This window comes from Podarcis tiliguerta (genome assembly GCF_965153285.1).
Source record: "Podarcis tiliguerta genome assembly, chromosome: 3".
Lineage (NCBI taxonomy): Eukaryota > Metazoa > Chordata > Lepidosauria > Squamata > Lacertidae > Podarcis > Podarcis tiliguerta.
Window position 1 is genome coordinate 1,546,109 of NC_139536.1, and position 25,418 is coordinate 1,571,526.

At 49.8% G+C, this 25,418-nt stretch overlaps 1 protein-coding gene across 1 annotated transcript in view; it reads left to right on the forward strand.

Annotated features, from left to right (window-relative positions):
- CLU (clusterin) overlaps positions 1–25,418 on the forward strand; it is a 29,875-nt gene continuing 4,457 nt past the window's right edge. Inside the window, exons 1-6 of the mRNA XM_083432682.1 lie at positions 1–141; positions 13,605–13,719; positions 16,865–17,013; positions 18,457–18,624; positions 20,699–21,140; positions 23,002–23,115. Coding sequence (XP_083288808.1) covers positions 7–141; positions 13,605–13,719; positions 16,865–17,013; positions 18,457–18,624; positions 20,699–21,140; positions 23,002–23,115 — 1,123 coding nt within the window. The 5' untranslated portion in view covers positions 1–6. The remainder of the gene's footprint in view (positions 142–13,604; positions 13,720–16,864; positions 17,014–18,456; positions 18,625–20,698; positions 21,141–23,001; positions 23,116–25,418) is intronic.

A 25,418-nucleotide genomic window follows, 5' to 3' on the forward strand; every position in this document is an offset into this window, starting at 1 on the left:
AGGTTGATGTCTGTCTGCGATGAGCTCAGAGCAGCTGGAGGGGGGAGAGAAGGGGGGAGGGACCCGCCTATAAAAGCGCAGAGCGGCCACTGCGCCACGGATCGACCGGGCGAGGAGGACAAGCCGAGAGCGACTCGAGAGGTGATGCAGCTGCAGCGGCTTTGCAGGAAAAGTGGAGGTGGCGCGCAAAGTCGGCTGGATTTTGCGCCCTTCGCCTCCAAACAGCGGCTGCGGATATCTGCGCAGGCCGGGCAGGGTTTGCAAAGGGCTGGGAAGCGCGCGCGCAAAAGGGAAGGCGATGATGCTTAATTATTTGCAAAGGCAGGATCCCCCTTTCCTTTCCGGAGCAGCGCATCCACACGTGCGCGGAGCCGGAGAGGCGAGCTCTGCAGGGCGCACCTGCTTCGGAGTAGGTCAAGTGGGGCGGGGAGGGGTGGTCGACTCAAGAAACGACCACCGCACATCTGCTGTGTAGGTGGATGCGGGGAAAGCCTGAGTCTGACCTGCGCGGGCACACGCGTCACGTGTGAACGCTTTCCCTCAAGGACGCGGTTAGAAAACGGCCTTTTTGGGGATGGTGGGAAAGGAGGGGTCTTTACGGGAGAACTCGGGCTGGGACGTCTTGCGTTGCTGGAGGGGTGTGTGTGTCTGTGTACGCGCACGCGTGTGGGTTGGTTTGTACGCGCGTGCTCGGCGTGGGGTGTGGGGGAGAGGATGGGCTGGGTGCGCCCCCGAGACGGAGCGTGCGGGTTGCCGTAGAGTGGCACATTGATGGGAAAGAGGGCAGGCTGTGTCGCCTAGTGGTTGGGAACCTGGCTCCTGAACGCAGTCTCCAGGGGGTACGCTGGAGGGAAGTGGTGCATAGTGGTGAGAACCCAGGCCTTGAGCTTCCCCCCTTCAATTAAGAGTGTTTCACTTCCTTATACTGAACGGAGTTGGGAGCTTCCTTATCCCGAGTCAAACCGTTGCCCCACCTCTCCCTATATGGCCTGCACTGACTGGCAGCATCCCTCTGGGAATTCAGACAAGGGAGCCTTCAGCTGCCCTCCCTGGAGATGTGGGAGGCTGCGGGGTGTGTGTGTGGCATCGGTGCAGATCCTGTGCCCTGAGCCCCGCCCTCGTTGCCATGCAGAATCCGTCCCTGGCCTTGAGGATGGGCAAGGCTTTGTCACCGCAGCTGAGTTGGGTCAGATTAAGCAGACCAGGTACACCGTGTTCCTTTCGTAGGCTGGGCACGGTGTCCCTGGCTCCGTGGCTGCCTTTGGGAAACAATACTTTGCTGAACCCGGAATGGCACTCGGGCAGAGAGTTGTTGACGCATCAGCGGCGGGCTTTCGCCTGGCAAGGTTTCTAGACCTCATGACCGTTCAAAACATGCCTCTGAATTCCTATCTGGGGCTTTGGCAGAGGGAGGAAGTGTGCAGGTCTTGGCCAGTCTAGATGCCGCCATGGGGGAAACCGAGGAAGGGGAGGGTGGGGTGGAGTTTGAGGGGGCAGGCCCTGCACCACCCCAAATTGCAAGAGGGAGGGTACCCCAATCCCTTCCAGCGCCCTCTTTCCTCGCCCGAGTTGCAGCCTCCATCCAGCTCAAAAAGGATATTGTAGAGGTGGGAGAAGTTTAGAAAACTGCACGCAAAATTGAAGGGATGGAACGACTCCATGAAGAAAGGTTGCAGCCTTTGGGGCTTTTTAGTTCAGAGAAAAGACGAGCAGAAACAGAACTCTGGAGGAGGGAGGGAACCCCAAAGGTCATCCGGCTCAACCCCCCGCAATGCAGGAATCACAACTAAAGCATCCTTGGCAGATGGCCACCCAACCTTTGCTTGAAAGCCTCCAACCTCATGGATGCTACAGTTGAGATTCTTTTTTTTTTAAAAAAATGTTTATTGCTTTTTGAACAATTTAAACACTGCAAAACCAAATAAAAACAGGAAAAACACACACAATACAATACCATATAAAAACACTACATAACACTAAACACATTAAACTAACAAAAACAATTTAAAACACTCAAAACAATTTCAATATCTTATCTTTCATTCACTTGTTTCACCGACCTCCTCACACCTCCCTTTTTGTATTCCACTTCTGTCAAATGTTTCAGCAATTCCTTTCCATCTTCCTCTGCTATCTGTCCTATAATTATCCTAACACAATCTAACCTTATTTTACCTTTAAATTTCCATTAATCTATTTATAATTAAATCCTTATAACATTTCTACTAAAGCCATATAGTTTCATTCCAACAATCTTTTAACATTCATTAATTTTGCAGTATTTCTGTAAATAATCTTTAAACTTTTTCTAGTCTTCTTCCACCGGCTCCTCTCCCTGGTCTCGGATTCTGCCAGTCATTTCCACCAGTTCCATGTAGTCTATCAACTTCATCTGCCATTCTTCCCGGGTGGGTAGATCTTGTGTCTTCCAATACTTCGCGATAAGTATTCTTGCTGCTGTTGTTGCATAGCTACAGTTGAGATTCCTGCCTTGCAGGGGGTTGGTCTGGATGACCTTTGAGGTCCCCTCCAACTCTATGATTCTGCGATGGAGAGTGCGTCGCCTTCCGAGGGAGTCTGTATCACTATCGAACAGCTTTCAGCTATGAGGAAGAGGATAAAAAATTATGCCTGGCCTGGAGGTAGTGGATAGAGGATGACTCATAACTCTCTCATAACTCTAGAATTTGTGGACGCGGGTGGCGCTGTGGGTTCAACCACAGAGGCTAGGACTTGCCGATCAGAAGGTCGGTGGTTCAAATCCCTGCGACAGGGTGAGCTCCCATTGTTCGGTCCCTGCTCCTGCCAACCTAGCAGTTCGAAAGCACGTCAAAGTGCAAGTAGATAGATAGGTACCGCTCCGGCGGGAAGGTAAACGGCATGCACTGCACTGGTTCGCCAGAAGCGGCTTAGTCCTGCTGGCCACATGACCCGGAAGCTGTACGCCGGCTCCCTCAGCTAAGAAAGCGAGATGAGCACCACAACCTCAGAGTCGGCCACGACTGGACCTAATGGTCAGGGGTCCCTTTACCTTTACCTTTAATGAAGCTGAAGGTTAGAAGATTCAGGACAGATTCACTCAGTGCAGAAACTATGGAACTCCCTGCCACATGCAGCTTGGATGGTTTGAAAAAAGGGTGACCTGATCCAGCAGGTTCTCCTTCGGTTTTTTTTTTAATGAAATCATTTTTATTTGATTTTACAAACATAAAATTATAGTGTTTTGCAAGTGAGATTACAACCCTGCTGTTTTCATCTTCTTGCAACCGTCTCTCAAACAGATTATAAATTTCCTCCATTCTTTTAAAAAGTTTTCATCCTATTGGTTCCTTCGCTTTCCGGTCAACTTTGCCATCTCTGCACAGTCCATCAGCTCAGCTTGGCATTCCTCCCTCATAGGGAACTCTTTCTTCTTCCCATCCCTGGGCTAGTAGCATCCGTGTGGCTGTTGTTGTGTACATAAAAAGTCTTTTCTGGTCTCCTTTGGAACATCTGTACCCATAATTCCTAATAGAAAAGCTTCTGTGTTTTTTTTTTTAAACAAAAGTTATTTTAAACATTTTTTTTCCATTTCATTATATATCATCTCCCAGAAAGGGCTCTTCTTAGGTTCTGGTGAGCTCTAAAACGGGCCTTTTGCAGCTGAATAGCAATCCACCAGCCGTGTCGTTTCATTTTTCTGCAATTTCAGTTCTTTGTGGCAGCGTTTGATACTTCTCTTCCTTCTCTCCCTCTCTCCCCCTCTTGTGCCTGGAAAATTGTTGCAGATTTTTAGGCATTTGGGGCAGCTTGTTCCTTAAGTGCAAGACCCGGGGCAAGGATCCGTTTGATCTCTCACGGCGGGCTTTGTTCCTGCTCTGAAATGCGATTGCACCGGATAGCTGCGCTCGAGTGCTCAAAGAGCAGCAGGGAAGACTGTCAAGCGCGAGGGCTCTAGAGGGATGACAATAGTGATCATATCTCTCTTGCACACCCCCGTGAATTGGTGCCCCATACATTTTGAACGGCCCTCGGCTGTTCTCCCAAGTTTGCAGGCAACGTATTCTTCTGCGTTAATGAGAGCTAGAAACTTGCTTGGGGTTTTTTAACCCAGATCTCAAAAGATTCCTGGAAGAGTATTCATAAAGGCTGGCTAAATTTGCTCCTCTCTCCCCTGCAAAGGAGCCGGTCATGTCTGCAAACAGGGAACGCTTGCTGTATTCAGAGTGCCGCAGCGGATGGCTTATTGCTATCAAATAATACAAAGATTGTGCCTGTTTTTGGGGTGGAAAGACTTGAGCTGGCATCATGTAAGAGGCATTCGACAGTGGAACAGATTCCCTCGGAAGGTGGTGGAGGTTTTTAAGCGAAGGTTGAATGGCTCTCTGTCAGGGATGCTTTAGCTGAGATTCCAGCCTTGCAGGGGGTTGGACTAGATGTTAGAAATTAAAGTATATACCGTATTTTTCGCCCTATAGGACGCACTTTTCCCCCTCCAAAAATGAAGGGGAAATGTGTGTGCGTCCTATGGGGTGAATGCAGGCTTTCGCTGAAGCCTGGAGAGCGAGAGGGGTCGGTGCGCACCGACCCCTCTCGCTCTCCAGGCTTCAGGAAGCTATCCGCAAGCCTGGGGAGCCTGTGGGAGTTCCCACAGGGCTCCTTAGGCTTGCGGATAGCAGCCTGCTGCCCGAATCCTGGGGCGCGCAGTGGAGCGCACCCCAGGCTTCGGGCAGCTCTCTGCAAGCCGTGGGAGCCCGGCGTGAAGTCGTGCTAGGCTTCCACGGCTTGCGGAGAGCTGCCTGCATCCCGAAGCCTGGGGCGCACTGAGCAGCGCGCCCCGGGCTTCGGGCAGATATCCGCAAGCCTGGGGAGACTGGCGCGACTTCCTGCCGGGCTCCCTAGGCTTGCGGATAGCAGCCTGTTCTGGGGGCTGGGGTCGGGGGAAGCTCGGGTTTCCCCCGCCCCAGCCCCGCACCTGGGGGCAAAATTGTTTTTTTTTCTTTATTTCCCCCCCAAAAAACTAGGTGCGCCCTATGGGGTGAAAAATACGGTAAGCTAGGTGCCAAAAGGCTCCTTAAACCAAGATTATAGTCACCAAAGTGGAATGTCTGGCTATCAGCCACTTGCAACCAAGTGAACATGCCTGGGTGCCAGGATTGGTGCCCGACGTCTCCACCATCTGGGGATCATTGAATCTGGGCTGTTTTCACACACTAATGCAATGTCCTGTGGAATTCTAGCAGTTTTATTTGATCCGCACAATCAGAATGAATTTCAGGAACCACAATGCCTTTTCCGCGCAGCCTGAGCAGGAGCAGGGCAAAACGCTGTAGCTAATTTTCGCCGCTCATCTTCACTTGCCCCAACCCTCACAGTTGTGAAGAATATCCCTACGTTATTAGTGGTCCGTGTCAGCATTAAGAAAATGTAATTAGGATTGTCCCTGGGAAAAGTGACTTTGCTTCTTTAAGTACTCGTAGTTCTTAACCTAGCTCAAGGTTGTCATCTGAACTAGCCAGATATTTAACTGAGAATCAATCACAGTCAGTCCATCATTTGGAAAATAAGACTTTATTTGAGGTCCAGCGCCGAGGGCCTTCTGGTGGTTCCCTTGCTGAGAGAAGCCAAGTTACAGGGAACCAGGCAGAGGGCCTTCTCGGTGGTGGCTCCCTCCCTGTGGAATGCCCTCCCACCAAATGTCAAAGAGAAGAACAACTACCAGACTTTTGGAAGACAACCTGAAGACAGCCCTGTTTAGGGAAGCTTTTAATGTTTGATGCATTACTGTATTTTAATATATTGTTGGAAGCCACCCAGAGTGGCTGGGGAAGCCCAGGCAGATGGGCAGAGTATAAATAATAAATTATTATTATTATTATTTGCCTGGGCCCACTAGAAATCCACACAGGAGCATAGGAAGAACAGTGCAGAGAGCATTTCTGCCATCACTGAGCAACTGTGGCCTGGCAGGGCTTCCAGGCTGGGCTGAGCTACTGGCTTTTCTCCTTTGAGATGCAACCTGGTTGGAGAGAGGGCCAGCGATGCGCAGCCAGTTTGTGGAACGTGATCCCGGCAGATTGGTGTGGCTGGCTTCCGCGCGTGAAATGCCGGCCGCTGTGAAACGCAGCCGACACCGTTCCGTGTTTTTCATTCAGGCCCTGGAATTGGAGAGGTGGTGTGGGCAGCTGTGTGTGTTTGAAGGGCATGGAAGATCATTATGGTCTGTTTGCACAGTGAAGGGCTCAGGGCTTGAATCAAGAGGGTTCTCTCTCTCTCTTTTCTCTGTTTTTATTTTTTGTTTGCAAGTGCTGGAACAATTCCTCCCTCCTCCTCCTCTTCCCTGTCTGGCGCCTTATCTCTGGGAGGAATTTACTTTGTCCCAGAGCTGTTTCCCTGCCTCTTTTGTTTTGCAGCCTGGGCAGAAGGGCAGCCGTCCAACTTTGCTGGCATTCACAGCCCCCTTTCTCTGCCCTTCTCTCTCTTTTGCTCATTTTGATGCCTCGTTGGTCCCAGAGAATAAAGACAGAGACAAAGCAGGTGCTGAGATCTCACTTGCCGGATCAGTTTCCTTCCACTGCCATTTTGCCTAAAAGGCACCAACAAATTCCGAATGATGCTTTAAAAGAGGATGAGACACATTCATAGAGGTACCGTATTTTTTGCATTATAAGACGCACTTTTCCTCTCCTAAAAAGTAAGGGGAAATGTGTGTGTGTCTTATGGAGCGAATGCAGGTGGGAGGCTCTGCTCAGTGCTCCCTTTAAAGAATATTTTTTCCCTTGCATTCCCCCTCTAAAAACTAGGTGCATCTTATGGTCAGGTGTGTGTCTTATGGATGCAGCTGACCAGCAGCGCCTTTGGGGTAAGGTCAAATTGCTGCAACCTTGCAACAGCTTGACCTCGCCCCCAAAGGTGCTGGTTTTGACCTTTAAAGCCCTATGTGGCCTAGGACGCACGTACCTAAGGGACCACCTCTCCTGGTATGCCCCGCGGAGGACCTCAAGGTCCAGAAATGACAATATTTTGGAGGTCCCAGGTCGCAAAGTGGTTAGACTGGTCTCTACTAGGGCCAGGGCCTTTTCAGCACTGGCCCCGACTTGGTGGAACGCTGTGTCCCAAGAGACTAGGGCCCTGCGGGACTTGACATCTTTCCGCAGGGCCTGCAAGACAGAGCTGTTCAGCCTGGCCTTTGGCTTGGACTCAGTCTGACCCTTATGTTGCCTTCCCCTTATGGTTTTGATTTATGGGCTACTTTTAAAACGAGGCTGCATTTTAAATTGCATTTTAACCTGTATTTTAAATTGTTTTTTCCCCCTATTATGTTTTTACTGTAATTTTACTGGTGTTAGCCGCCCTGCGCCCGGCTCTGGTCGGGGAGGGCGGGGTATAAATAAAATTTATTATTATTAATTATTAGAAGAGGGCTGTCCAGGGCTACTAGCCATTACGGCTCTTCTCTGCCTCCACAGTCAGAAGCAGTGAGGCTTCTGAATGTCTTCTGAAAGGTCGTGCACCCACTTCATGTACTGTACTATATTTCCCAACCGGTGCAGAGCCTCCACAAAAGTGCTCTCTCTGAGAGTCCTGTCTTCCCTACGAGGCTGGGACGCTTTTAAAGGGAGCATCAAAATATTTATTTCACTGGAAACCACAGCAGGGGAGAGTTGCTCTTGTAGAATCATAGAATCATAGAGTTGGAAGAGACCACAAGGGCCATCAAGTCCAACCCCCTGCCAAGCAGGAAACACCATCAGAGCACTCCTGACATATGGTTGTTAAGCCTCTGCTTAAAGACCTCCAAAGAAGGAGACTCCACCACACTCCTTGGCAGCAAATTCCACTGTCAAACAGCTCTTACTGTCAGGAAGTTCTTCCTAATGTTTAGGTGGAATCTTCTTTCTTGTAGTTTGGATCCATTGCTCCGTGTCCGCTTCTCTGGAGCAGCAGAAAACAACCTTTCTCCCTCCTCCATGTGACATCCCTTCATATATTTGAACATGGCTATCATATCACCCCTTAACCTCCTCTTTTCCAGGCTAAACATGCCCAGCTCCCTTAGCCGTTCCTCATAAGGCATCGTTTCCAGGCCTTTGACCATTTTGGTTGCCCTCCTCTGGACATGTTCCAGTTTGTCAGTGTCCTTCTTGAACTGTGGTGCCCAGATCCTGCTTGCAGGGTTTACCTTAGGGCATCTTGTTTGCCACAGTGAGAACAGAATGCTGGACTAGATGAGCCGCCTTTGTCCTGTTAATGGAGAAATCCGAGGGCTCCCTTGGACAAAAAACAAGGACCCCAGCCAGGAATAGCAGAGCAAAACAGCAGCCAGGAGGCTTGGTCTTGATTGAAGACTGTCGCAACAGGATTCCCACCAGGTGGAACAAGATGGAAGCCCCGAACAAAAGAGCCCCCAAACTTTTATTAGCTGCTAATCCCCATGTTATGGGACGCGGGTGGTGCTGTGGGTTAAACCACAGAGCCTAGGACTTGCCGATCAGAAGATCAGCGGTTCGAATCCCCGCGACGGGGTGACCTCCTGTTGCTTGGTCCGTGCTAGGCCAACCTAGCAGTTCGAAAGCACATCAAAGTGCAAGTAGATAAATAGGTACCACTCCGGCGGGAAGGTAAATGGCATGCACTGCACTGGTTCGCCAGAAGAGGCTTAGTCATGCTGGCCACATGACCCAGAAGCTGTATGCCGGCTCCCTCGGCCAGTAAAGCGAGATGAGCGCCACAACCCCAGAGTTGACCACAACTGAACCTAACGGTCAGGGGTCCCTTTACCTTTTAATTCCCATGTTACAACCCCCCCCCCCAACTACATCACTAATACATCACAGTTACATCCTGAAAGGGGAGGTCTGGTGGCAGTAATCTGAGCATCCTGGACCCTGCCCCATGGTTTTCCTTGCCCTCCACCAAACACCCATCAAGTGTAACAAAAGAGATCTTTACATTTCCCTGTTTCCCAGCCAAGTTCATCACACCCTTTTGTCTTCATCTGGGTTTGTTATTTCTGGAATGGCTACCTGTCTGGCACTCAGGTATCAGGAGGCCAGGGATTATCCCTCAGGCAGAGGGGCTGCTGAGGAGCTGAGCTCACATGTCTATATGAATTTCTGAAGTTTTCCCAGTGAGCCAGTACAGAGATACATTTATCAGTGAATTCTTCCATTTGGTATCGTGCAGCAAAGGCCCTTTGAATAGATAGGAAGAAACTGTGATGAAGTGTTTTCTGGGGACAAATCACAAAAGTGATTGTGCTGATTTTGGTAGTGGGCTGCATGTGCATGATATCTGCTGGAGGGGCAACCCCCCCCAACCTATACATAAATTCCTGCAACAGCTCTGATCCAGCAGTCTCTCCTTATGTCTTTAAACACGGTATATGGTGTGGATGTGCCGAGTTTTTGCAGGGTCCCACTTGTCTAGAGAGAAAACTGTGTTTGTCCCTGAAAAGAGGTTGTGCATTGACCCTGGTCCATTGAGCCCAGAATTGTTGGCAGGCCTCCTGGGCCGAACCGGCCACGTCTTTCCCATCCCCTGCTGCTACCCGATCCCTTTAACTGGAGATGCTGGGGGTGTGTGTGTGTTGAACCCGGGGCCTTCTCCATGCCAAGCAGCTGCCCTGCCGCTGAGCAGGTGGAAGGAGAGGAGGGTGGGAGAGAGATGCTCTTTGCCGGCTACGCATTCCCAGGTGTCGTTGCCAGGGCTTGAGACAGGGACCTCTTGCATCCCTGAGCAGGTGCTTTGCCATTGAGCTGTGGGTTTGAGCAACACGATGCCTCTTCTGCTCCCTTCCCACGCCATCGAGCTCTGGGGAGGCCAAGGGCGGCTTGGGATACACTGGCTACTTGTTGCAAGGATCCAAAGCACACACTCCGGCTGCCTCTGAGCATCACACTTGTGTGGGGCGGCCCCCTGGCACTCAAGTATGAAATTGTTCCCTGGGAATAAGCATTTTACTCCCTGCCCCATGATGGGCAGTTGGTCTCCTGCTGCTGCAAGTTCCCCAGGGCTGGATTGAGGTTTGATGAGGCCCTAAGCTACTGAATAGGGACGCGGGTGGTGCTGTGGGTTAAACCACAGAGCCTAGGACTTGCCGGTCAGAAGGTCGGTGGTTCGAATATCCGCGACGGGGTGAGCTCCCATTGCTCGGTCCCTGCGCCTGCCCACCTAGCAGTTCGAAAGCACGTCAAAGTGCAAGTAGATAAATAGGTACCGCTCCGGCGGGAAGGTAAACGGCGTTTCCGTGCGCTGCTCTGGTTCGCCAGAAGTGGCTTAGTCATGCTGGCCACATGACCCGGAAGCTGTACGCCGGCTCCCTCAGCCTGAAAGCGAGATGAGCGCCGCAACACCAGAGTCGGTCATTACTGGACCAAATGGTCAGGGGTTCCTTTACTTTTAAGCTACTGAAGGTAATGGGGCCTTTTATATGTGATATTTGAGGGAGCAGGCTAGCAGGCGGGGCCCACGACTTACATCATAGGAACCTACACAACACAAAACACTGTTGCTGTATTTTTCTTGTTTTTTATGTTGTATTTTGGAAATGTACATCCAGGTTTTTTCCCTTTATATTAATACAATAATAATTTATTATTTATACCCTGCCCATGTGGCTGGGTATCCCCAGCCATTCTGGACGGCTTCCAACAAAACACTAAAATACAATAACCTATTAAACATTAAAAGCTTCCCTAAACAGGGCTGCCTTCAAATGTCTTCTAGATGTCAGGTAGTTGTTGTTCTCTTTGAAATCTGATGGGAGGCTTTCCACAGGGCGGGCGCCACCACTGAGAAGGCCCTCTGCCTGGTTCCCTGTAACTTGGCTTCTCGCAGCGAGGGAACCGCCAGAAAGCCCTTGGCGCTGGACCTCAGTGTCTGGGCTGAACGATGGGGGTGGAGACGTTCCTTCAGGTATACTTTAAATTTTGGGGGGGGGGGGGCTCCAAGAGAGTGGGGCCCTAAGCTACAGCTTGTTTTGCTTACACGCAAATCCGGCACTGTCTGTCCCGAATCTTCCAACATTCAGCTTCTTTCGATGACTGCGAGTTCTAGTGTTCGGAGCAAGAGCAGCATTGGATTTTGGGTGGCGTTTGTGGTTTCCCTGTACAGTCATACCTCGGGTTGAAGTAGCTTCGGGATAAGTATTTTCGGGTTGCGCTCCGTGGCGACCCGGAAGTAGCGGAGCGCGTTACTTCCGGGTTTCGTCGCTCACGCATGCGCAGATGGTCAAAATGACGTCACACGCATGTGCAGAAGCGGCGAATCGCGACCCACGCATGCGCAGACACTGGTTGCATTCGCTTCTGGATGCGAATGGGGCTCCAGAATCGATCCCCTTTGCATCCAGAGGTACCACTGTACCGACACCTAGCCAAGGGGGTGCAAAATCAAGAAGATCCACAATTGAGAAATCCAGTTGGGGGCTCCAAATGTTGGCTTCGCTCAGGGCACCGTGTTGCCAAAGATTACCAAAGTCTGCCGAGGTCCCCCCCCTGTCTATTCTCTCTTTGCCAGCCCCCCCTTCAGCCTGCCCTCATTTGGGAATTTTTTGCTCAAACCCTCCGTGGTTTGGGTTGGCTTTTTTCCGAACGCTTTCCCAGCAATCCTCTCCCCCTTTCCTCTCCTGGTGGGGATCCATCTGCCAGTCTTGCTGAAGGCACAGGCACAAAATCTCTGAGGGAGGGAGACTCAGCCTGTTCCTTTCCTCCCCCCATTATGCCTGCTGATTCAGAGGGCAAGCTTGCCAATCTCCCCCCTCGTTCCATTTCTCCGTGAGAGCTGCCTGCCCGCCCCGCTTGCCTTGGATGGCAGTGCCATCTGTTACGCAACTCTTCCTCCCAACGGGCACAAGGGAGGGAGTTTCCAGAAAGCGGGACCTTGGCACAATGCGGACCCCATTTCCGCACCCCCCCTGGATTCCAGAAGCTCCAGGCCATGGAGACGAGGGAGGCCAGCCAAGAAACTTCTCTGTATCTGAGCTCTGTGTGTTTCTCCCTTCAGACACTCTGTACTCAGAGCATGTCCACCCCTATTTTGTGGCTCTGTTTGGGGGTCTTGCAGCTGGTTTCTAGGGCGGCAGGGGGCAGGGAGAGCAACTCAAAACCCCAGCCGCTTCCAAGGGCCGCAGGTGGAGTGCTTTTCAGCCGTCATCTCCTCTGCGGCCAAGTTTCCTGTTTGTTTTTCAATGGCTGGACTAGATAAGGCACAGTGGGCACGGCCAGAGCGCCAGCTGTTCAGAGAGCGTGACAGCAGTCTCTGCAATTAAGGCAACCTCTAAAATTGGTTTGTTGTTGTTCTTACTTTTAATACTTATTTTGTGGGTTTTTCTTAAATGTTTTGAACCGTCCTGAGATCTGCAAATGAAGGGCGGTATGCAAATGTAATAATTAAAGATGAAATGATGGAGAATAAGGGGACAGAGGAAAGTTTTTCTCCGTCCTAATACCAGTACTTGTGGACATGCGATGAAGCTGAATGTTGGAATGTTCAGGACAGATAAAGTGAGTGTCTGGAGGCGGTTGGAGGATGGATGGCGACTAACAGATTGAGGCTGAATCCTGACAAGACAGAAGTACAGTTTTTGGGGGACAGGAGGCGGGCAGGTGTGGAGGACTCCCTAGTCCTGAATGGGGTAACTGTGCCCCTGAAGGACCAGGTGCTCAGCCTGGGAGTCATTTTGGACTCACAGCTGTCCATGGAGGCGCAGGTCAATTCTGTGTCCAGGGCAGCTGTCTATCAGCTCCATCTGGTACGCAGGATGAGACCCTCCCTGCCCACAGACTGTCTCACCAGAGAGGTGCATGCTCTGGTTATCTCCCGCATGGACTACTGCAATGCGCTCTACGTGGGGCTACCTTTGAAGGTGACCCAGAAACTACACCAGAATATGGCAGCTAGACTGGGAACTGGGGGCGGCCGCCGAGACCATATAATACCAGTCTTGAAAGACCTACACTGGCTCCCAGTAGATTTCTGAGCACAATTCAAAGTGTTGATGTTGACCTTTAAAGCCCTAAACAGCATATAAAGACAAAATGGAAAATATAGATAAATATGCTGACCGAAGCCCCTTTTGGAATCGGATGCCCGGGCCAAGTGGCCATATTGCCCCCCCCCCCTCTGTCTGGGCCTGCCTGCGAGCAAGTCCATTTCTTTACATTGATTCTGTAAATAGAACAGAAATGGTTCCCAGTCCTTCTTGAAATCCCTGTTGTCTTTCTCTCAAAGTCTTTCCGTTAGTTTTGCCGTTTCAGCCTATTCTATCTGCTTTCCTTAATATTCTTCTTCAGTTGGTATTTCAATATTTTTGCATCTTTGCGGTAGCAATATCCTAGCCGCAGTTGTAGCATACAGTGGTACCTCTGGTTGCGAACGGGATCCGTTCCGGAGGCCCGTTCGCAACATGAAATGAGCGCAACCCGCGTCTACGCACGTGCGGGTTGCGATTCGCCGCTTCTGCGCATGCGCGTGATGTCATTTTGCGCGTCTGCGCATGTGTGAGCGGCAAAACCCGGAAGTAACCAGAGGTATGACAGTACATGAGCAGTTCAGTACCTGAACCCTTCACACTGTCTGATGTGGCCCTCCTGTCTTCCTGATGATTTTCATTATCTTTTCAGGAACCTGGTTTTGTTTCTGCGGAAAAGATGACACCTTCTGGATGGCTCCCTCTGCTGGGGCTCCTCTTTTTCTGGGACGGCGGACACTGCCTTGTTCCTCCTGAAGAGCTGAAACGTAAGTAAGCAATGGTGGAGAGGCTGGCACTTCAATATCTCTGCATTCCTCTTAAATGAAGGACCAGGTGCGCAGCCTGGGAGTCATTCTGGTCTCACAGCTGTCCATGGAGGTGCAGGTCCATTCTGTGTCCAGGGCAGCTGTCTACCAGCTCCATCTGGTACGCAGGCTGAGACCCTATCTGCCCACAGACTGTCTCACCAGAGTGGTGCATGCTCTGGTTATCTCCCGCTTGGACTACTGCAGTGCGCTCTACGTGGGGCTACCTTTGAAGGTGACTCGGAAACTACAACTAATCCAGAATGCGGCAGCTAGACTGGTGACTGGGAGTGGCCGGTCTTGAAAGATCTTCATTGGCTCTCAGGACGTTTCAGAGGACAATTCAAAGTGTTGGTGCTGACCTTTAAAGCCCTAAACAGCCTCGATCCTGTATACCTGAAGGAGCGTCTCCACCCCCATCATTCAGCCCGGACACTGAGGTCCAGCGCCAAGGGCCTTCTGGCGGTTCCCTTCCTGCGAGAAGTGAAGTTACAGGGAACCAGGCAGATGGTGGCACCTGCCCTGTGGAACGCCCTCCCACCAGATCTCAAAGAGAACAACAACTACCATGCTTTTAGAAGACATCTGAAGGCAGCCCTGTTTAGGGAAGCTTTTAATGTTTAACAGACTACAGTGGTACCTCGGGTTAAGTACTTAATTTGTTCCGGAGGTCCGTTCTTAACCTGAAACTGTTCTTAACCTGAAGCACCACTTTAGCTAGTGGGGCCTCCTGCTGCCACCACGCTGCCAGAACACGATTTCTGTTCACATCCTGAAGCAAAGTTCTTAATCCGAGGTACTATTTCTGGGTTAGCGGAGTCTGTAAACTGAAGCGTATGTAACCTGAAGCATCTGTAACCCAAGGTACCACTGTACTGTATTTTAATACTTTGTTGAAAGTTGCCCAGAGTGGCTGGGAAAACCCAGCCAGATGGGCGGGGTATAAATAATAAATTATTATTATTAGAAATGTACAGTGATACCTCTGGTTGCGAATGGGATCCGTTCCGGAGGCCCGTTCGCAACATGAAAGGAAAGCAACCCGCGTCTGCGCACGCGTGGGTCACGATTCGTCGCTTCTGCGCATGTGCGTGACGTCATTTTGCGCATCTGCACATGCGCGAGCGGCGAAACCCGGAAGTAACCCTTTCTGGTACTTCTTGGTCGCTGCGGGATGCAACCTGAAAACGCGTAACATGAAGAAAACGTAACAAGAGGTATGACTGTGCTGGAACTGCTTCTCATTCCAGAGCAGTCGAAGGAGCCCTGGACTGGAAAACGCTTTTGCATTTGAGTCACAAATCAATCAGGTTTGCTAAAAAAACAAAAAAACTCCTTTGCGCGTTTCATTTTTGGATAAGGATACGGGGCGGGCAGAGAGGATGTGCTGGAACTGCGGCTTGATCAGACCTGTCCTGTGGCATCCATAACAGATGCCCAGAATCTTTAAAAAAAGGGATAAAAAGAAATGTTCTTGCCAATTTTAGGCTCCAAGGGCATAATTTCGACACCTGCAGCATGAAGTCATTTCCCAGAACTGTGACTCAGGGGCTCGTGGGGGGAATCAATTCTGCCTGGCGAGGTCACAATGTTTTGCTAGGGTTGCCAAATTGCCAGGGTTGCGGTCAGGGGTGCAGGGCGGAGGCTGCTGCTTCTGTGTGTATTTAGATGATTTGGGAATGATTGTTGGCACTTGAAAAGCCCCAGACAGGATGCAAAAAAAAGGGCAGGAAAAGGCAACAATAACTCACCAGTCAGTGGCTTTTCCCCGCTTCCCCAAGTTCTGGGATGCATGGTATGTTTACAAATTGCATGAACGAGCTGCTTGATTATAAAAAAAGGAAAAAATTACAAACAAGGATAAAACAATAAAATTAACAATGAGACTAATAATAATAATTTCTGCGTTTGTTTTGTTAATTGCAAGTGTTTCATCAAACCCTGCAAGGGAGTCCATTTCTTTACATTGATTTTGTAAATAATAATAATAATAATAATAATATCCCACCCTTCCAGGTTCAGAAAACTGGGCTCAGGGCGGCTAACAACAAATTTAAACATGCTTCTCCTTACCGCCAGCCCCACAAGCTCAGGGGACAGATCCGCAAGCCTGGGGAGACCGGCGCGACTTCCCGCCGGGCTCCCTAGGCTTGCATATAGCAGCCTGTTCTGGGGGCTGGGGTCGGGGGAAGCTTGGGCATCCACCGCCCCAGCCCCGCACCTGGGGGGTAAATAAATTCCCCCCCTTTATTTCTCCCCCAAAAAACTAGGCGCGTCCTATGGGCCGGTGCACCCTATGGGGCAAATAAATACTCTTTGGATTTCATCCATTCCTCCTGGTACTCCTCCTCCAAATAGATAGGCGTTCTTATGTGAGACTGCAGACTTATAGGAGTTCAGCGATTGGGTCTGCGTTGCTCCCGGACAGGAGGAAGGAAGTCAAATGACACCGAGGGTTGGTTCAGAGAAAGAGTTCTATATTTCTGCTCTCCGGAACAGCAGAAAGGCACTTGTGGGTCCACAGCAAGTCCAAAGAAATGACTTGCAGTATATATATCCTCCAGGCACCCTCTCTCCCTTCCCCAGGAATCCAACCACGCCAGCCTATACACGCAGGTTGACATCACAGATGTTCCTGCTCCGGTATTCTTAACCATAAAAGGATATTCCTTCCTGTACTTCTGACCATAAAATGATATTCCTGTTCTTATACTCTTATCTTGGAGCAAGAGGTCACCAACTCCAAGAACACATTCTGGTGCTGTTCCCGGACTAGGTCTGTGTGCCTTTGTGGCCAGGATATAAGATAAGGCACAGACGTGTCTTCCCTGTTCTACTGGTACAGTCAAGGCCATTCTTGCCGTCACAAACTGATAAAGGAGAGGGCTCTGAGCACTTGTTTATACAGCTGGGTTTTTGGCTCAAGAGCTCAAGTTAAAGCATTTTAGCTAAGGAAAAATAGGGATTTTGGTGTAGTTTCAAACTGCCTGCACAGTCAGTTTTGGGTTTGGGAAACCCATTCCTTCAAGATGACCCCACGAAACGGGAAGCGATTTCTCTGCCTCTGCCAGCCGTTTTCTGAAGTGTTCGAGTTTTCTTCCCACAGAGATGTCTGAAACGGGAAGCAAGTTGGTCGACTCGGAGCTGGAGAATGCCATCAACGGCGTCCGGCAGATGAAGGTCCTCATGGACCAGACCAGCAGGGACCACCGGGATATCTTGAACGCTTTGGAGGACACCAAGAAGCAGAAGGAGGTCTGTCTGCACAACTTCCCCCAAAACGCCCCACTCTTGCAAAAGATGCAACTCAAAGCTGACCAGCAGCGCCTTTGGGGTGAGGTCAAATTACTGCAACCTTGCAACAGCTTGACCTCGCCCCCAAAGGTGCTGGTTTTGACATTTATTTTCCCCCCAATTTTTTTTATTGGTTTTCCAAATTTATAACAAACACAACAACAAACAAGAAAAACATTACAATATCGAAAAACAAACAAACAAACATTTATCCTAACAGTAAAAATTCCAGTTTTGTTACCATTGTTGGGTGACTTCCTCAAATCCCCCTAGCTGAGTTTCCGTGTAACTCATTGTAGCAATTTTCCAATTGCTATTTTCATATAAGGTTGACTTGTTCAATTAAAATAAAAAGAAAGAAAGATGTTAATTGAACAAGTCAACTTTATATGAAAATACTCTTAACCATAAATACTATCCGTAGTATTATACAATTTCACATATTTAAATCCTAGGCCAAACTGTTACTCACAAGTAGTTCTGTTTAAATTAACATATTTAACTAAATAATCCTTAAATTTCTACCATTCCTCTTGGTGCTCCTCCTCCTTCTGGTCGCGGATTCTTCCGGTCAGGTCGGCTAGCTCCGAAAAATCCATCATCTTCATCTGCCATTCCTCCACTGTTGGTATTTCTTGTGATTTCCAGTTTCTGGCCAGCAAAATTCTAGCTGCAGTTGTGGCATACAAAAACAATCTGACATCTTTCTTGGGCGATTCCAAACCTATTATTTCAAGTTGAAAGGCTTCTGGTTTCTTAATAAATGTGTATTTCAACATTTTTTCCAATTCATTATAAGTCTTTCCCCAGAAGTCTTTCACTTTGGGACAGGTCCACCACATATGGCAAAAGGTACCTTCTTTTTCTTTACATTTCCAACATAGATTGCGGTAAATCTTTGCTAGTTTTATGGGGGCTGAGTACCATCTATACATCATTTTCATAACATTTTCCTTTAACGCCGTACATGCAGTGAACTGGACCCCTTTCCTCCACAACCTTTCCCAGTCTTCAAACATTATAGAATCATAGAATCATAGAGTTGGAAGAGACCACAAGGGCCATCGAGTCCAACCCCCTGCCAAGCAGGAAACACCATCAGAGCACTCCTGACATATGGTTGTCAAGCCTCTGCTTAAAGACCTCCAAAGAAGGAGACTCCACCACACTCCTTGGCAGCAAATTCCACTGTCGAACAGCTCTTACTGTCAGGAAGTTCTTCCTAATGTTGAGGTGGAATCTTCTTTCTTGTAGTTTGGATCCATTGCTCCGTGTCCGCTTCTCTGGAGCAGCAGAAAACAACCTTTCTCCCTCCTCTCTGTGACATCCTTTTATATATTTGAACATGGCTATCATATCTTGGCCTCTTGCAAAGAACTTAACAGCCCTGTTTGGCTTTTCTAGGAGGCTCTCCTCCTTGCCCAGGAGACTGAGAAACAGCTGAGCGAGAAGGAGGTCTGCAACGAGACCATGCTGGCCCTCTGGGAAGAATGCAAGCCCTGCTTGAAGCAGACCTGCATGAGGTTCTACACCCGGACGTGCCACAGCGGGGCCGGTCTCGTCGGCAGGCAGGTGAGCATGTGATTTGGGTACCCCAAGAACCCGCCTGGAGAACCGGGGCAACATCTGATACGGAAAGATAAATATCTGGATGGGGCCAGGTGGGGCAGCAGGGTCGGGCAGAGAAGGCTCTGTCCCTTGCCCTCCCTTGTTGCGCCAGGGGCCAGGGATCAGGACCTCAGGTGATGAGCGGGGTCCACAGGGGTGGGCATATGGAAGAAAGTCCTTAAGGTACCCGGACTCTGCAAACTGTTTTGGGTTTTGAAGGGGAGAAGCAGCCTAGGGCTGGAGGTTCTGGTCGCCTCGCTCCCGAAAGGATATCGAAGAGTTGGAAAAGGTTCGGGAAAGGGCACCCAGAATGATCTCACGGGGATGGGGCAGCTCCCTAATAATAATAATAATAATAATAATAATAATAATAATAATTCATTATTTATACCCCGCCCATCTGGCTGGGTTTCCCCAGCCACTCTGGGCGGCTTCCAACAAAGTATTAAAATACAGTGGTCTGTGTATAGTGAAGGCGCCAGGCGAACTTCCCTGGGGAGAGCATTCCACAGATGGGGAGCCACTGCAGAGAAGGCCCCGTTCTAAACTAATGCAAGATGCTTCTTCTTAGAGCTGATGTCCAGGGGCTGTGGGCCATTTGCTGCCCTTGTTCAGGATGGAGGGACCCTCTTGGGTACAGAGCGGACCCTCTTGGTAGTTCCTCCGCCTCTGGGGGCCCCAGGGAGAGACAGACTTCGTCCTCTTTGCCACCCTGACCTGTTCCTTTTGAGGGGAATGATTTTAGGAACCACCTTATTTTCATGGCTGTAAGCTGTTTTATGGGACACGGGTGGCGCTGTGGGTTAAACCACAGAGCCTAGGTCTTGCTGATCAGAAGGTCGGCGGTTCGAATCCCCGCGACGGTGAGCTCCCGTTGCTCGGTCCCTACTCCTGCCAACCTAGCAGTTCGAAAGCACGTCAAAGTGCAAGTAGATCAATAGGTACCACTCCGGCGGGAAGGTAAACAGTGTTTCCCTGTGCTGCTCTGGTTCGCCAGAAGCGGCTTAGTCATGCTGGCCACATGACCCGGAAGCTGTACGCCGGCTCCCTCGGCCAATAAAGCGAGATGAGCGCCACAACCCCAGAGTCGGCCACGACTGGACCTAACGGTCAGGGGTCCCCTTTACCTTTTTAAGCTGTTTTAAATTCATGATGTTAGTCTAGCAGGCCACTGGCCTGATCCGGCCTGCCTCTTCTGATCTTCTTATTATTTATTGAGTTTATATACTGCCTTATACCCAGAGGTCACAGGGCAGTTCACAGAAAAAACCCACAAAATATATATTCAGAATAAAAACAACACCCCAATAACACCCACCCACCCCAGAAAAGAGCCATGTTTTAAAAGGGCATAGGATGTGAATCAGATCAACCAAAGGCCTGCTTAAAAATGAATGTTTTTTCCTGGTGCCTAAAGGTATGGCGCTGTGGGTTAAACCACAGAGCCTAGGACTTGCTGATCAGAAGGTCGGCGGTTCGAATCCCTGTGACGGGATGAGCTCCCATTGCTCTGTCCCTGCTCCTGCCTACCTAGCAGTTTGAAAGCACACCAGTGCAAGTAGATAAATAGGTACCACTCTGGCAGGAAGGTAAACGGCATTTCCGTGCGCTGCTCTGGTTCGCCAGAAGTGGCTTAGTCCTGCTGGCCACAAGACCCAGAAGCTGTATGCCGGCTCCTTTGGCCAATAAAGCGAGATGAGCACTGCAACCCCAGCGTCGTTCGCAACTGGACCTAATGGTCAGGAGTCCCTTTACCTTTACCTTTACCTTTAAAGGTGTATAATGAAAGCGCCAGGCGAACTTCCCTGGGGAGAGCATTCCACAGACGGGGAGCCACTGCAGAGAAGGCCCCGCTCTCATGTTGCCACCCTCCGGACCTCTTGAAGAGGAGGCACACGACGGAGGGCCTCAGAAGATGATATTGGGGGGTGTGTGGGTCAGGTCATATGGGGAGAGGCGGTTCTGAGCTATTTCAGGCTTTTTAGGTGTAGAAGCTGAACGGATGCTCTGGGCTTTTTCTCTGCTCTCACTGCTCCAGCTGGAGGACCTCCTGAACCAGTCCTCGCCCTTCACGATGTGGGTCAACGGGGAGCGCATTGACTCCCTGAAGAATGCCGGCGAGGACCAAGGGCAGCGGTTGGACAACTTGGAGGAACGCTACAGCCTGGTCGAGGGCGGCGTGGACGACCTCTTCCAAGAGAGCAGCCAGGCCTACGGGCATCTCGCCCCCTTCTTCCAGTCGCCCTTCAGCGGCTTCCGGGACATGTTCTGGGGTCCCATCCGCAGCATCCGCCTCCCAGGGGCCCGCCTGGCCCGGGATGTGTCCCCGTTCCCCTCCTTCCCAGGCCAGTACCGACCCCACCAGGACTTCCACCAGCTCTTCCAGTCGCTCCACCAGATGACCCAACAGCTCATGGACGGGGTGCAGAAGGGGCCCCAGGGCCAGTGGCCGGGGCTTTCCCTGGGGAGGTTCCCGACAGGTGAGTGGAGATCGCGGGCAGGTGAGCAGGTCTGGCCTCCGACACCTGTCCAGAATTGCCTGCCTGCTAGGCAATCGATATAGGACCTAATATAGATTTTAATAATAATAATAATAATAATAATAATAATAATAATAATTTATACCCTGCCCACCTGGCTGGTTTTCCCCAGCTACCCTGGGTAGTGGTCTGTTAAACATTAAAAGCTTCCCTAAACAGGGCTGCCTTCAGATGTCTTCTAAAAGTCTGGTAGTTGTTCCTTTTGACATCTGGTGGGAGGGAGTTCCACAGGGCGGGTGCCACCACTGAGAAGGCCCTCTGCCTGGTTCCCTGTAACTTGGCTTCTCACAGTGAGGGAACCGCCAGAAGGCCCTTGGCCCTGGACCTCAGTGTCCAGGTAGAACAATGGGGGTGGAGATGCTCCTTCAGGTATACTGGGCCGAGGCCATTTAGGGCTTTCAAGGTCAGCACCAACACTTTGAATTGTGCTCGCAAACGTACTGGGTGTAATTGTTAATTTAACCTCTGGGAAAAACTTTGGAGAAGCGATTTGAAGTTTACAGCATGTTATTCTTTGAAGAACTACTTGAAAATGATTTACAGATGGTATTTAATTCCGAGTAGGCAACGCGGGTGGCGATGTGGGTTAAACCACAGAGCCTAGAACTTGCCAGTCAGAAGGTTGGCGGTTCGAATCCCCGCAATGAGGTGAGCTCCCGTTGCTCGGTCCCTGCTCCTGCCAACCTAGCAGTTCGAAATCACGTCAAAGTGCAAGTAGATAAATAGGTACCACTCCGGCGGGAAGGTAAACGGTGTTTCCGTGCGCTGCTCTGGTTCGCCAGAAGCGGCTTAGTCATGCTGGCCACATGACCCGGAAGCTGTACGTCGGCTCCCTCGGCCAATAAAGCGAGATGAGCGCCACAACCCCTGAGTCGATCATGACTGGACCTAATGGTCAGGGGTCCCTTTACCTTTACTAGGCTTGCTTAAATGTATAAGACTGAATCAGATAGGTACTGGAGATGCAAAGAGGCAGAGGGAATGTTCTTTCATATGTGGTGGACTTGTAAAAGGGTAAAAAGTATTGGGAAATGATCCATAATGAATTGGAAAAAAATGTTTAAAAGCACTCCCCCCTCCAAAAAAACCCCCAAAGTCCTTTTTGTTGGGGATAATGGAGACAAGTAGTCCCCAGCCCAGATCAGAATTGGGACCTGTCCTTTTTGAATTGTTTGCAAATTATCTAGAGCCCCGGGTGGTTAGAACCAAAAGGGGTTGCCAAGAGCTGCAAAAGGAGTGAATGGGTGGCAAAATGGGAAATGCAGTTTGATGTTGACAAATGCAAAGTGATGCATGTCGGAGGGGTAAAAAAATATTAATTTCACACCTGCACTCGTGGGGTCTGAACTGATGAACCAGGAATGAGACCTTGAGGTTGGAGTGGATGGTTTGATGAGGATGTTGACCCTGTGTGTGGCAAACACCATGCTAGGAATCATTAGGAAAGGAACTGGAAATGAAACTACCGGTATCGTGATGCCGTATGCAATGAGTTGGGTCAGGGGGTCCATGTAGCTCAATACTGCCTGCACAGACTGGTAGCATCCCCGGTTTCAGGCAGGAGATACGTCCAGCTCCAGTGAGGATGGAACCTGGGCCCTTCTGCTTGCAAGGCAGCTGGCCTGGTGCTGAGCACCCAGCAGCCCCCTTTTCCCATCAGGATGGGGGCGAGGAAAGCATTCCGATACTTGCAGTTCCCCTTGGCTTTAATGGAAGATGCCAGTTGGTGTCTCAGGTGCATCAGGGAGGGACTAGAAGCCCCCGCCATTAGAGTCACCGTCTCTCTCTCCTTCTCTGCCAGGGGCCCCCAGTCCTGCGGACGACCGCCTGGTGTGCCGCGAGATCCGCCGCAATTCTGCCGGCTGCCTGAGGATGAGGGAGAAGTGCGAGAAGTGCCAGGCCATCTTGGACGTCGGTGAGTCGGTCAAGGCTGCCTCTTGATTCATGAAAACAACTTCCCTTTGGGGGGCAGTGTTCTCTTTTTGGGTTGGAGCCCCCCCAGCCCACCACTGTCCATTCAGTTTTCTTGTTGTTTAGTCGTGTCCGGCTCTTCGTGACCTCCTGGACCAGAGCCCACCAGGCCCTCCTGTCCTCCACTGCCTCCCGCAGTTTGGTCAAACTCATGCTGGTAGCTTCGAGAATACTGTCCCACCATCTCGTCCTCCATCGTCCCCTTCTCCTTGTGCCCTCCATCTTTCCCAACATCAGGGGCTTTTCCAGGGAGTCTTCTCTTCTCAGGAGGTGGCCAAAGTCTTGGAGCCTCAGCTTCAGTGAGCACTCAGGGCTGATTTCTTTAAGAATGGATACGTTTGATCTTCTTGCAGTCCATGGGACTCTCAAGAGTCTCCTCCAGCACCAGAATTCAAAAGCATCAATTCTCCGGCGATCAGCCTTCTTTATGGTCCAGCTCTCACTTCCATACATCACTACTGGGAAAACCAGAGCTTGAACTATACAGACCTTTGTTGGCAAGGTGATGTCTCTGCTTTTTAAGATGCTGTCTAGGTTTGTCATTGCTTTTTTCCCAAGAAGCAGGCGTCTTTTAATTTCGTGGCTGCTGTCACCATCTGCAGTGATCATGGAGCCCAAGAAAGTAAAATCTCTCACTGCCTCCATTTCTTCCCCTTCTATTTGCCAGGAGGTGATGGGCCCAGTGGCCATAATCTTCGTTTTTTTGATGTTGAGCTTCAGACCTAATTTTGCGCTCTCCTCTTTCACCCTCATTAAAAGGTTATTTAATTCCTCCTCACTTTCTGCCATCAAGGTTGTGTCATCTGCATATCTGAGGTTGTTGATATTTCTTCCAGCAATCTTAATTCCGGCTAGGGATTCATCCAGCCCAGCCTTTCGCATGATGAATTCTGCATATAAGTTAAATAAGCAGGGAGACAAAATACAGCCTTGTCGTACTCCTTTCCCAATTTTGAACCAGTCAGTTGTTCCATATCCAGTTCTAACTGTAGCTTCTTGTCCCACATAGAGATTTCTCAGGAGACAGATGAGGTGATCAGGCACTCCCATTTCTTTTAGAAATTGCCATAGTTTGCTGTGGTCGACACAGTCAAAGGCTTTTGCATTGTCAATGAAGCAGATTTCTTACAGAGTTTTCTTACAGTTTTCTTACAGAGCCTGAATTTTGGGGTCAGGAGGTGCAATGGGTTTGGAGTAGCTTTGCAGGAGATGGGCCACTTAGTTCTTCCTCGCCTGGATTGCCCAGTTCTGGGTGCCAAAGATGTGGAGGGTCTGTGCCATCATAAAATCAGAAAGTTGGAAGGGACAATGAGGGTCATTTAGTCCAACCCCCTAAAATGCAGGAATCTTTTGCCCAAAGTGGGGCTCAAATCCACAACCCCAAGATAAAGCATCTCTTGCTCTACTGGCTGAGCTTTTTGCTCTGGATCAATTGGTTTTGAAAATAATATTTAATTGACAATTCCTTATTGTTTCACTGGGGTGTCTAGTAAAAAAACAAAACATTTATTGCAGTACGGCTTGATTTCATATCCTTTACACATAAGGAGGCATGTGGACAAATGGTCGTTTCCACTTGTGCTAAAGTATGGGTTTCATGAAAATCAAGTCAATAAGACACAATAAACCCATGCACTTTTATTTTATCATATTTTATTCTGATTGTCTCTCTGTTCATACGATGTGCACATGATAAGATGGCAAGGGAATTAAAATGAACATTTTTGTTTGATCCAGCCAATGTATTGGTAATTACTGGGGTGTTTTTCTTTTCCAAATATTTGGAATATTCTCAAACATATTCTGCTGTACTCCTGTTCCATGCATAATGAGGCTGCATAATACTTCTTTTCCTAGCATATTTTCTCTCTCTCCTATTCTTTCTGTAAATTTTCCCATTTCTTATACAGTGGACGCTCGGGTTGTGAACATGATCCGTGTGTGAGGCATGTTCCCAACCCGCAGCGTTCACAACCTGCAGCGTCGTGTCTGCGCAAGCGCGGGTTGCGATTCAGTGTTTCTGTGCATGTGCAAAGTGCGATTTCGTGATTCTGCGCATGCGCGAGTGCCGAAACCCGGAAGTAACCTGTTCCGGTACTTCCGGGTTTCGGTGCGCCTCAACCAGAAAACGCGCAACCTGAAGCATCTGTAACCCGAGGTATGGCTGTAATTTTAAAATATCAGTAAAAATTATATGGGGGAAAAAGATGAGGGTGTTTTGCTCTGGATCCTTCGCTTTCCAGAAGG